At 35.4% G+C, this 14,176-nt stretch overlaps 1 protein-coding gene across 3 annotated transcripts in view; it reads right to left on the bottom strand.

The window, feature by feature from the left end:
- Positions 1 to 758: 758 nt before the first annotated feature.
- Positions 759 to 14,176, bottom strand: part of CAV1 (caveolin 1) — a 147,185-nt gene continuing 133,767 nt past the window's right edge. For all 3 annotated transcript variants that reach the window (XM_044088702.1, XM_044088703.1, XM_044088704.1), the window contains exon 3: positions 759 to 2,749. In XM_044088702.1, coding sequence (XP_043944637.1) covers positions 2,408 to 2,749 — 342 coding nt within the window. In that variant the 3' untranslated portion in view covers positions 759 to 2,407. The remainder of the gene's footprint in view (positions 2,750 to 14,176) is intronic.

Genomic DNA, 14,176 nt, shown 5'->3' with positions numbered 1-14,176 from the left:
TTTCATTCATTCATTCATTCATTCATTCATTCATTCCCCATTTACCTGCTTAATCCAGTTCAGCCTCACAGGGAAGCTGCAGCCTATCTGGGCTCTCAGTTGGAGCTAGGCATTTAAAACTAACTGTGGACAGGGTATAAACCCACTGCAGGATACATATTTACACATTTTTGCACACCTACTGGCAATTTAGAGAATCAGCAATTCACCCCTGGCACTATTTATGGGATGCCGGAGTAAACCAGACAGTTTAGCAAAAATTCACAGACGCATTGAGAACATGTAGTCTCTAAGTAAAAGCCCACCCCCAAAAATGCTTTGTATTAGATAAGTAAATGTTGTGAGGTGTCAATGTTAACTGCTACATAACTGCACCAGTATTACAAGTAATAATGCATATTCTGTTTTTCAACTCTAGTCTCGGGTGTTGAAGGTACCTCATCATAGGAATAACCAATAAATTCTCACTTAGGTGTCCTAGATTCTTTTTTAAGGGTACTGTATATGAAATGCTGTATATGACCTTCCATATTGACTTCCATAAATTTTGCAGTGACGTAAAGTGCATGAAGCATTCTCAAAAAATAGAAAATAAATAAATAAATGAAATATATAACTAAGTAAAAGCTTAAATTTAAGACATTGTCTTCATTTCTACAAAGTAGCTTCGCAGTCCTAAAATTACCATAACAAACATTTTGTTTCAAAATCAGTTTATCTTACTGTTGAAACAGTAAAAATGAAAACAGAATGCATCATTTCTTTCACCTTTATTGACAACGTATATGCAGACTACAAACAACAATTAAAATTCTAAGCACTTGTTCTCTGATTCCTGAATAGCTAGAGTAAGGCACTTCATGCCAGCCTATGGCTATACAGAACATCTTTTACCTTTCACAGGTCAGATGTCACAGCAGCTGTTTCAAAATGACAATATGATGCAAGCACTGTACAAAACATTAGCCTACATTTGTTAAGCAATAACACTTTTAATAATGCAACATGAACTAAAATATTACCAATTGTATCTATTTACACATTATAAACTTTGCAAAGTAAAAACTGCATCTATGCCAGTATCTGTTTATAAAACACATCATAGTAGTTACGATCTTACACTTTATGTGCAAAAAGTGGCACTTACATCTAAAAAATGTTACATTAATAAACAATCTTCCAGAGAAAAGTTTTAGTGTGTCTGTATATAAAATACTTTAATCTAGTTTACAATTTGGTCATGGCAGCTAAACTAAACGTTGATTATTTTAAAATCTAACTAATTTCTTAAACTCAAATGACAAGCTTCCATAAAGCAAGGTTTTAATTTTCACTGCAAGAAATACAAGGAAATATTTACTATTTCATATTTTAACACAGAATAATTGTGTAGTTACAGTGTAATAACATTATTATCAGTTCATCTCCATTTTTAAAGGTATGGAGATGTACAAAGAAAAGACAAGGCGACTATATGGCAAATGAAAAGTTATTTTGTACCACCTTGACGTTTTCTTCTCTGGTATTGCAACTTTGTATGACATTTTTGTAATTCACACAGCCGAGCAGTACATGAGTAGGCAAAGGAAAAAAACAACCAAAGAAATGTGTGTCAACCTGAAAACAGAGTCACATCGCATTTAAAAATATTACATGTCATTTTATAGTTCCTAGTTTTTGAACTTCCGCATTAAATTTAAATAGGGTATAACCCAGCACCTAGTTAAACAATGTTTCATGGAATAAGTACTAGAAAATACCTGTAACTAATTTTAAATGTATTCACTGCTCACTATTGAATTCTATAGTATGAAAAGTAAAACCTGCGTCAACTTGCTTTATTTTGCCTTTCATTACTACTGATTGTAAAATGAAATGTGTGCACAGGTGCATGTTCAAAGGCAAAAGGTAAATGTGTTAAGCATACAAAACAGCAGTCAATACAACAGCAATAAAACACTCTTTCAAATAAAAAAATGCTAGCTTGCTCTGTTCATTCTGTTGTCTTAGTAAAGCTAGCCGTTAACAGCAAAATGGAGCCTCAGTTTTTTTAATGGTTTCTGTAATCCTCTGCCATAAATGGACACTAATACTGTAAGCTTACAATATGAGTCATGGCTAGGAACATGTTGACATTTTGCAGTTAAACATATAAAACAGTAATGTGACTGTACAACTATATGGAATGCCAGCACTGACAATAAGGATCAGTGCAGAAATGTAGATCTGAGAAAGGAACAGATAATCCAGCAAGATAAATGAAGGGAGCAAAACTGAATAAGCAATACTTTGTTTTGGCAGAAATACAATAAAGAGTTTTTGTAGATTACTAATTGTGACATTTTAGGATCTGCAGACAGCTGGCATTAGATCAACTGCCAGACCTCCACTTGTTTTCGTACAGGAGTTATACTTCTTTTCGAAATACTACACGGACAGAGCTGAACATTTTCCCAACCGCATCATAGAAAGGATCACAGCAAGTATGGATGCAGATTGAGTAGACCCTGCTGACACACTGGATTTCAATCAGATAGCTCTTAATTAATGGTACTACGACCCAGATGTGTATGAAGGACAGAATGGCAAAGTAGATACCCCAAATGAGTGATAAGGGTATGCCAATCAGAGCTGACAAAAGGCGGTAACACCAGTATTTTGACACTGTGAAAGTAGTGAAGCTGTCTTTCCATATGCCATCAAAAGTGTGTGTTCCCTCTGGTTCAGCAATTACATCTTCAAAGTCAACCTGCAATAAATGAAAAAAAAATACATAAAGTACTTTAAACATTGCAAAATATTGTTAAACTGATACTAAAGTGTTGTTTTTTGACTTCAGTATAATACATTCTTCCAAAGGAATGCTTTCTAGTACATTCACACATGATTTAATAGTTTGCTTTCATTTATATCTGCCAGAGGCCATCACTGAATCACGTCACTACCTGAATTCAGTTAATGAACAACTGTTTCAATTACTACTAACAGTACACAAAAATGCATTGTCTTAACGGGAAATGAGACTTGTAATATCATGTGCTTCACCTTCCGGAGAAGGTGCTGTATATGAACTATTGTATACAGGTGGACAGCTTACAATTGCAAAAGCTGAAGTTTTGTCATTTCTAGATTATGGGCTATATTTGTTGACTGCTGGGTCATCTGTAAACTGTAGGGTCATCAAAACAGGATCTATAGATTCATAGTTAATGTACATTGCCTCAGACATCTTTGTACCACCACCCTTTCAAAAACAAATGCTTCAGCCATCACACACAACCAAGATAACTTCTTCCTATTTAATATATAAAAATATCTATGTTAATCACAGCCCAGTAATAGGCTCTTTCCCCTAAAAAGAAAACATTTACTCACTGTCTGAGGTCCTCAGGTGCCTGTCCCTTCACCTTTCCCTTTACAGACCCCCTTCCACTTGCCATCAGAACTCACTTCATAATGCAAATTCGACCTCATTAATAACCATCTCACAAAATTTGTAATTCAGTTGCCCGAATAAAGAACCTACCTCAGAGCTTAACATAGTGTGAAATATTGTCTGACTTAATGTAGTCTTTTAAACAATCATTCCTCCTTGTAAATTTTTATTGCTCTACCAGCAGGAAACCAGATATATTCTTTTGCAGCAGCAACAATACACATTGTCCACAGTGCAATTCAATCATTCTTTATGTATTCTGAAGATTGGGATGCAGATGGGGTGGCTGTGGCTGAAATACATTACAGTGGCTGTTATGTCTTCCATTTTTTATCGTTATGTATTGCAAGTGATTGTCAGATGTAACTGTATTTGGGGGTAGAAATCTGTGGATGAATGCATAAGTCAGTTAGCTGATCATAGTAAAGAGATTGCTATTATAGCTTTGTGGGTATGGAGACCATGTGCATATGTGTCTGAGAGCAACAAGATGAAATACATTGCTGTAATGACCCTTTACTTCACTTACATTACAATTTAACAGCAGAGGGTGCACAGAAGTTGGTTATGTTTTAGACAGAGTTGGACAACATGTTGCATGTGAAAAGAACAGGCAGTTCCTTTATCACTATTGAATGGCCATTGATATTAGAAGTCTAGGGATAGTGTACATGCCTATGAGCAGTTATTTGAAATTCATTACTGAAATCAACATATTTTCATAATCACATATCATGTGCACACAATGTTTTGTTTTGGGGGACAGACAATGTGGGAAAGCAGACATCAGTTACATGATCCATATGAAACAATCATTGGTATGAGTTGTTGCGGGCAGCAAATAATTGTTCATAGACATGTATAATGCTCTTAAACAAGGACTATTAATGGCCATTCAACAGACATGAAGTAACTATCTAGTTTTTTCACAATCACACATCCTGGAGTCCTAGCTCATCTAAAACATAACCACCTTCTGTGTACCCTCTGAAAACAACATATGTATTACAGTGATCATTATTTATTTTACTTTCCTCACAGTCAAACAAAGAATGTGCACATAGAAAGTGATCATCTTTTGGAGGTAAGGATGAGGAGACCCCAGGCAGATGTCTTCACATTCAGTATGCGCTCAACATAGACATTTTTACTTTTGCTGAAAAGGGGAAACACATAATATTTAACCTCATAAATAAATAAAAAAAAAACAAGTTTCTTTGGTCCTGAAAGTGAAGTTTTCTATTATACGAATCCTGATTACTGGAACATGGAAAGCATTGCCAAGTATTATGAACTCTCAAAATTCAACATGCAACTTTTATATTAACCACTACACTTATAAACCCAAACTAATTTGTTTATAACTCAATATCCACACGCCTAAAATATTTTACTGAAATATGGAAAACTGTCTTAGAGTTATAAGCTTGTATTAACAGTCTTCTCCAGTAAACCTACATAGTCATTAAAGTGCTCCAGGTTGACACGTTGCATTACATTGAATGTCCATCAGGTACGAGTATATACCTTCTGCTCATGGTTGAGGAATGCAGCTCATATTCAGATTTTTTTCTTTTTCTATTTCTTTTGTCCTCCTTGGCCAAGATGATCATCTTCAGGTAGTTTATAAACTACTTTTTATAGTTCTCTACAAACTAACTAGATTCCCCAAACATTAGGATCATCACCCTCAGGCCACAGCTGGAAGAACATTCAATCATCATTCAGGTGTCCTGACCCTGCATCATACACTCCTAAATAAAGTGATTTTTATATGCCCTATACTTTCTTGAGGGGGGGGGTGTGCAGCGAGGTAAGCATGTGCCAGTGGGTGGTTCTGCGAATGACATGCTGATGTCCACCTTTGTCTCTGCATGCAGATGCACTCCAGCCTCTTTCCAGAGAGCAGCACTGTAGCACAAAATCTTGCAATCACCCTCTGAAGTATGTGTGCTGGCTTTCAGCTGCTGAAGCCCCACTCCTGACTAGCCCTCCAGCTTTCCAGGTTGCTAGTTGGATCTAGCTCTCCAACTTTCAAGCAGAAACTCTACCTTGTACCAAGGGACTGGTTAGCCCATATACAGAATGCATCCTTATTGTGTTATCATTACAAAAGAGCTACACAAAAACAAAACAAAACAAGAAACAATCTAATAAATATTTTACAAGTCAAGGCAGCACTTTTTAACTGCAAACGTTTTAAGGTCTAAACTCCATATTCTGAAAAATAAATTAGGATTCAGATGCAGTCAAATCCTTGGGGGACTACAATATTAAAATTGCTTGACTATTGTAATATGAACAGTCTTAAGGGAACTGACAGATGGCCTGTTACATAATCCTAGCAATTTGGTGTTTCATGGGACTTTTGTTGTCACATTCATGGACTATAGTTTACTTTCTATAAGGAGCTATTTGACCATTACTACAAAGGTAGGATGGAAGTAGTATCTAAACTGTATACACAATAAGCTTTCATTACATCAGAAGTAAAAATACTAATATATATATATATATATATATATATATATATATATATATATATATATATATATATATAGTTCCCCTTCACAAGATCGAATGAATGGAAGCTCGAAACCCATAAGCTCAAGCCCAGTATCTCGAACTTCCATTCACTCAAAATTGTGAATGGGAAGTTTAGGGCTTAAAAAAAAAAGAGTTGACTTACCTGCATCCTCCCAGCTAAATCTAAATGCTCCGTGACCGCACTATAGCGGAGGACAGGGAAATCTTCTGGTTTGTGCTTATGCATATAGTGTAAACCGGAAGATTTCACTGTTGCCCCACTGTAGTGCGATCTCGGAGTAGGAATATTTAAGTAGGGGGTGTGGGGGGCACAGCCATGTGGGGGGTGCAGGGGGGTGAAGCCCCCCCCCCCTGCAAAAACATTAGAAAGGTATCTGTTTTTTTTTTAGTTCCCCTTCACATTTTTGAGGTTTTGTAAATTCGAGATTCTGGTTTGGGGCTTATGAATTTCGAGTTTACAGAACTTCGGTCATGTGAAGGGGAACCATATATATATATATATATATATATATATATATATATATATATATATACATATATAGAGTTATTTATTTATATATTACGTCGGAATTATAGATAGATAGACAGATTTATTTTTATTTGTACCATCCCATGGCAACAATTCCTTTTTTCAAGCAATGAAGGTAGAAGACTCATTATACAGCATTGAACTCCAAAAAAAAATAGGTGCATTTTAAGGCTGTACTGTGTGGAAGTTTTATAATAAAGTTTCATAAGGAGGCTGAACGTTGATCATTTATATAAAGGTTCCAGATACACTGGTACATATGCCTTCACTGCCATAGTATGACTCTTTGCATTTTATAGGATTTCCATCGTTTGTGTTACATGAAACTTCACTTCTGAATGCAGAATACAAAAAATGGCCTAGAATACTTGTTTCTTCAGCTGGCATTATGTCATTAGTAACAATCTCATATTTCACCAGAAAAAAAAAAAATATATATATATATATATATATATATATATATATATATATATATATTTTCTCTAGCATGCTGTGGTTACAGTACCATGCCTTCTAGCAGCTATTTATTAGAGTTTTACTCAGCAGTCAGTTATACAGAAATTTTCGAGGGTAGACTAGCAGTCTTAGGAATATTTTGTAGCTGAACAACCTGCTAATAACATGACATTTTCATACTGAATTCACAAAATAGGACTGAGATGTCACCTTTTATAAATAAAATCTAGATAGATCAGCCCATATACTATTACTTTAATAGCCTAACATTTTGAATTACTTTCCATTTCCAATATAACTGGAATACAAGTGATGGCCTACAGATATCTATATCTATATAAATATAGATATAGATATAGATATATATGGCTCCCTGATTTTTGACTATAATTATAAAATAGTGAAACATCAAAATGTTGAAAACAAAATTTGCCTTTTCTCCACTTTTGTGTAATGTTGGAGTTGGTATATATAATTAAGAGGAGGTGTTGGTGGTGCATGGGGGATCGCACCCTGCATTAATAGGTTTCAACATTTTGATGTTTCGAAATGTTGATGTTTCACCATTTTTTCATTTTGTATGTATGTGTATATCTTTATATATTTATGCAGTTATTTACATAGATGTACTCATTTTTTAATTGACATTCGATTACAGGGAAACTCCAAGGGGGTAGAAGCACATTTTCAGCAGAGGCTCAAGGAGAAAAAAAGCTCTAAATTATTACAAAACATTTCAAGACCAGTACTTTTACAATCTTCAAAAATAAAGCAAAAAACATATACAATTTAAATAATTATAACAAATTAGGCATAATATTAAAACATTGGTTAAGAACTGATAAAAGTTATATGACACTCATTTAATATTTAAAGTAATTTTAGACAGTTTATAAAGAAATTAAAGGCAGGTTAGCCTAAAACAAACAGGAACTGCAATATGAAGTGAGGGAAAAGCAGGCTTATGTTATATTTAGAGAGAATGTCAGGGAACTGAATTTGATAGCAGTAAGGAAGTAAGTGAAGAAGGGAGAGTAAGGAGGTATAAGGAATGAAAAGGTTCTTGTTCACATTTAGGGATATCGTTTATCCTGGTTTTGAACAAGAAAAGAGCCAGATTTTAGCTAGGAAGTCTATCAGAGTGGTTTTGAAAGATGGGAGGGAGGGTATTGACCTCATGGAGACAGGTAAGGAGCTCCAGGCCTTAGCAACCTTGTACAAGTACAGACAATACCCAGCACACTTGCTAGGTTTGTACACAGACAGGAGTTTTTGGTCACTGGTTGCAATGACTGATTGGGAACATAGTTGCGTAGGACAGTTTTTACTGCTGGACAAGCAGATGGATGCTGGATAATTTTGTAGGTGGCAAGAAGTTGTGTATAAGTTAGTTGAAGAGGCAGGTACAACCAATTTAGGCTTTTTAGTCCTATACAGTGGTGGGTTCTAAAAGGAGCATGTGCTACAAATTTAGCAAATTTGTTATAGCATTCTTCAAGTTTTAATTTTCGTGATGCCGGAAGGTTAGTAAGGATGGGAGTGCCATAAAGCAGTGTGAAGAGGAGATAAGCAGTGGCAAGTGTAGTTTTAGTTGCGTCAGTGAGAAAAATTTGGCTCAGTAAAGCTTCCTTAGTTTTTTATGAGTTTTTCCTATGCAATTTTGTATATGCAGGTTGAATGTAAGATTATCATCCACTATCACCCCTAATAATTTGCTATGAGAAGTGACTTCAATGGTTATATTATCAAGAGAGAGGACTTCAAATTTAGATTTTTCATTGGAGAGGGATTTGAAAAAGAAAGTAGCAGTTTGGTCTTTTAGCTAGAAGCCATGCAGCTGAAGTGAAGCATTGGTATATCATTAAGGGGCCATTTATATATAGATCTCTCTCTCTCTCTATATATATATATATATATATTCATTCATTTTTAAGCATTAAAATCCCAAACCCACTCTCCAGTTCCCCACATGCATTCACTCTTCCTTATTTCAACATCTTCAATAATAAACATTTTCTATAGAATTTATAATTCATTCACTCTGTCAACAAACTGCAGTTATGACAGAGTGAATGGCAACCACACATATACTTATAGCTTTATCTATATCTATATCTATATATGTCTGCATATATATATGGATCTACTTCAAATAAACAAAAAACTCTTACCCAGAAAGGAGAAGACCAAGACGACAACACCTAATATTCATTTAAACTATCTATATCTATATCTATATATGTCTGCATATATATATGGATCTACTTCAAATAAACAAAAAACTCTTACCCAGAAAGGAGAAGACCAAGACGACAACACCTAATATTCATTTAAACAATTCCTCACATAACTGAGAATTTACCCAGGTAATGGAGCAATCAGCCAACATTTGGAAGTTTCCCCCTTTTTCCGACTATAGTGCTATCTCAGAGTTGGTATAATTAGTTAGGGGGGTGGAGGGTGAAGTCCTCCAGTTGTGTGGGTTTGGAATGCTTCAGTGTGTTTTTGTGTGTGTTGGCCAACTGCCTCCTTTTCCTGGGTAAATTGTTGGTTATGTGAGGAGTCATTTAAGTGATGATTCGGTGTTGCCGTCTCGCTTATTTACAATTCTGGTATTTGGGTTAGTGGGTTTTTATGTGAAGGAGACCTATATATATATATAAATATATATATGTATATATATATATATATATATATATATATATGTATATGTGTGTGTGTGCGTGTGTGTGTGCATACCTATTTGAGTATATTACTTTCAATCATTAAAGAACTCATACTGACAGCAAATACATCAAACAGGTTCACAGGAGATCAAAATCAATGAAGAAAAAACATCTAATAGAATAATCTCAAATGTAAACAAACACATTAAATTGCTAATGATGTAAAACACTAAAAACTTAGCTTTGTCCCCCGACACACTCACAAGTGTGGGTGTTCTGCCCCCACACACCTGGAAATTATATATACTAACTCCATGACTGCACGACTGTGGAGAAACAGGAAAACTCCTTAACAAAAAATAATGCAACCAGTTTCACTAGTGACTATAATTACCATAAACAGTAGCATGTGATAAATGCATACCACAACCAAACCAGTGGAACCCGTATATATATATATATATATATATATATATATATATATATATATATATATATACACATATAGATATATACATATAGATATACAGTATATATGTATACATATACACACACACACACACACACACACACACACACACACACACACACACACACACACACACACACACACACACACACACACATGGATAGATAGATATAGATACAGATATACATGTCTTTATACATGTTGGGGAAGTAATGCATCTGAGACAGACAACATTGGTTATAAAATAATAAAGCACAAAACCAACAGCAAGGTATGTCGTGGTCAAGGCCTAGGCAAGGAATGCAGTACAAATGAAAATCTTTATGAGGTATTTGCTTTCCACAAGTAATGCAATTATTAACTTTTACTGACATCAGTAAGGAGCAAGAAAAAGTTTCTGCAATGGGGTACTTAACTTTTAGTTGAGGACTTCGGTTCTGAAACTCAAAAATGAAAATTTCAGGAGTCGGCCGACTGGCACTTGCAAACTGCTTCTGCTTCGGGCACCGCATGGCAAGAAAGACTGATGTAATGGCATCGGCTGCATGTTTTATACCCCTGATGACCTGATGTCATGGAAGAAGGGACAGCAACTGATGCAGGACCCAAGACTTTGTTAATCAGGCTGACTGAGGGCTACCTGCAAGCAGATTACCCAAATGTAATGACTGCAACAGTGAAACACGAAAAACATCATTGTTTATAAAATAAACCAGTTCATTTTGTACAACAAACAGAAAATGCAGGGTCTCCCAAATAATGTAAAGTCTTGTGGTCCTTACACAAAACAGCACAGTGCCTTTAACACACCAAAGTGATAGGAAAACAATCTATTTTAAAACAGGATTTCTTTCTGAGTTCCTGGTAAAAATTACATCCATCTCACACACGTTATTTTTTTTATATAAACAAGGCTTGTTCCTGGAGACACTGCTCTGGTAACTTGGTTCTTCTAAATCAAGGCTGAATGCTCTATCTTCTCAGGGAGTCTTCCTTGACCCTCTCTTATATGTCAGTCATTCAGTCATTGAGTCATTAATAACATGCCTTTCAGTAATTAATCCAGCCAGTTCTTGCCTTTCTTAAAGATAAAAGCTATTATATTTAAACACAATTAAAGTAAAATACGAACACAAAACTAAACTTAGATCCAGACTAGGATCCATTGAAAGGAAAGTAGAATGTCTTGTGAATTATATCACTTGACCTATCAAACAGTCCTACAACACTGTTAATCAAACAGTCCTGTTTTAATGCTGTGAATTATGACTGGTAGGTACTTTGGATTTGAGTCAATCTGGATTTGTAGTGCTACACGGCTATTCCAAAGTGAAGCTATTATAATTACACCGGCCACACAACACATATTATAAAATATCCTAATCTGGGTAATAAATTAATTATTGCACAAGCAGTCAAAATGTTTTTACAAATTATGCTACTGAAAACTTTTCCAGGATCTACTAAGGAAACTAGGGTCAGCAGGATACCAGTTTATAGTATAGTAAAACATTAAACAAATGAGTGTGCTACTCCTTTAAGACTGCATATAATATAAATAACATCACTACAGAACAGGAAAATTAAGTGATTTATAAAAGAAGCTGTACAGTGGGCAGCCAAAACAGCAGAAAATGAGAACACTGAAAGTGAAGTTCTCAGAACCAGTTCTCGACTCATACAATATTTGCAATTGCAAGTTTTGCCTAATTAAACTTAAGAAATTCATATATTAGATTGCTTCTCAGTGTTACATAGTTTGATAAAGTAACTGACAGAAAACAACTGCCTGTTCTGACAAAGTCACCCCCCCGCTCAAGAAAATGAGATAATAATAATTGAAAAATGTGTAATTTTATTTTAGGTTTGCTTTGGCTCGTCAACATTTTGCAATAGCTGCCACACTTCATAAACCTAAAACTTCACATTTATTTCATCTTGATTTATCACATCTAAAGACATTCTTATATACTACAAAAAACAGAAATTCCAGGCATTGTGGTAGTATAGAACCACTCATACTGTTAGGGCCATATAATGAGTGTAGATTTGCAAAGAAGCATTACTTCATTTTAATAAACATTAAGCTGCAAACACAGGTACTGAGTTCTGCAATTCTTAAATAGCTTTTTTTTTTCTTTAGTGGCTGTGGTGGCTGTGTGTTTGCTGGGTGGTACCGTCCATTAATTTACCTCCCATGGCTGGAATGATTGTCCCCACCAAGCCTTTCCTTTTCACTGGAAACAGGAAAGCATGTTTACATTAGGCTACGCATGTAGTTTGGTGGCACCTTCCTTACACCTATGTATAGCGTCACCATCAGTGCCAGCAGCAGCAACACATTATACTTTCATTCATTTATGAATCACATTTCTGCAACCAAGTTTCTTAGTTAAATCCCTACAGCATGCAATGAATCAATCCCATAGCATCAAGTCAAGATGTAAGCATTACCCTCAAATCTATAATTATATCAACTAAAACAGAATAGTGACACCCCAAATACATATGGATGATGCAGTGGTGCAGTGGTAGCATTGTCACTTCACAGCAAGCAGTCCTCTGGTTCAGTTCTCGGCTGGAATGTCTTCTGTGTGTTTGCATGTCCTCCCTACGTTTGTGTGGGTCTTCAGTTTCCTCCCACATTACAAAGACATACTCCTGGAGTGTTTTCCCTGGGCCACCACTGAAAATTGGCTTTAGTTTATTCCAAGTTGGACTTTCCCAGTAAACAAATAAAATATGACGATGCTCTCTCTCTAGTCTCCTCAAGTGAATGTCTAGTCTTCACCCATATTAAAGTTGGAAACTCAGCCAAGCTGCAATATGCAGTTCATGCTTAGGAAAACACTGACTCAGATGACATTTTATTTCATTTTTCATACGACCTAAAATTCAACAATCTGTACCTCTTTTAAACAGCACCCATTTTCACACTGGCAAAATATTCTTGCAGGAATTATTTGGTAAACGATCGTGAAAAGTTTTACACTAACATTTTCCTAACAGATTGTAAGCTTACATTTGATGTTATTTTGTTTTCCTAAAGATGTTACTTTAACCTTATATATAAATGAGTACAGAAATAAAGGAAAATAGAAAGGATGAGGACTAACAAAGAAAAAGTAAAAGATTTCTTAAATGCATAATAGAGTCTGGAAGATTTTTTTTTTAATGAATTTAAGTGACAGTATATGATTTCAACGAGTTGGTGAAGCCTTACGTTGCTAAGCTATTGTCCATATATGGCTGGAATGTTCAAGGAAAATGTTCAGGAAGGAGAATAAACAATTCCTTATCTGTATCCCAGGGAAAAACAGCAGTGCTGAATGATTGTTCTAAAAACTGCTCTTGGGGCTATTGAAACTATCCGTACAGGCAGAACAACATTTTTAATGGCAAGATCTATTAACTCAGCACTCTAAGAACAGCAAAACTCATAGACATTCTGTGATTTTAATGTATTGTGAAGACAACATTGGAGTTGGAACTGATTTAGTTATTAATGTTAGCATGCATTATTGCACTGAAACAGAGTAATTTTTAATTTAGTAATAGATGTGGTAACAGCAAATGAGCCTCTTATGACTTCCTTAACATGTGTAAAACAAATAGTTGTTTGACACAGCAGACTGTTTGATCGGGAATTATTAGATTCTTAAGAATACAGGATCACATAGCAGAGCCAGATTCTGCTGCATGGTAGGATGCAAGGTGTTCATCCTCACACACCATTGATTTCTGTTCAGCTAGCATGCAGGACATCACAGGTAAATTAGGGGGGACATAATGACCAGTTAATGACTAGCGCTCCAGTTCTGAAGGAAGGTAGAGACTTATAGTATAAACTTGGTAATGTTGGTTGTAGCGGGTTGTGCTGAATCTGGCATGTAAAAACTGATCGCATCGCATGTGTGCATCACAGAACCTAAGCAGCATAACCAAAAATAAATAGTCACGTCCATCGTAAATGGGCTTGACAGCTACTGCTACTCATTTTGTGCATGTCAGTAACTCATGCAAGGCATCCAAAGGATATTTTCTCTTGCCAGGGTGACCTGCCATGTAGTGAG

The sequence above is a fragment of the Protopterus annectens genome, chromosome 11.part0 (genome assembly GCF_019279795.1).
Source record: "Protopterus annectens isolate FY-2018-M chromosome 11.part0, PAN1.0, whole genome shotgun sequence".
NCBI classification, from domain to species: domain Eukaryota; kingdom Metazoa; phylum Chordata; order Ceratodontiformes; family Protopteridae; genus Protopterus; species Protopterus annectens.
This window is presented reverse-complemented; position numbering and strand designations above follow the sequence as displayed.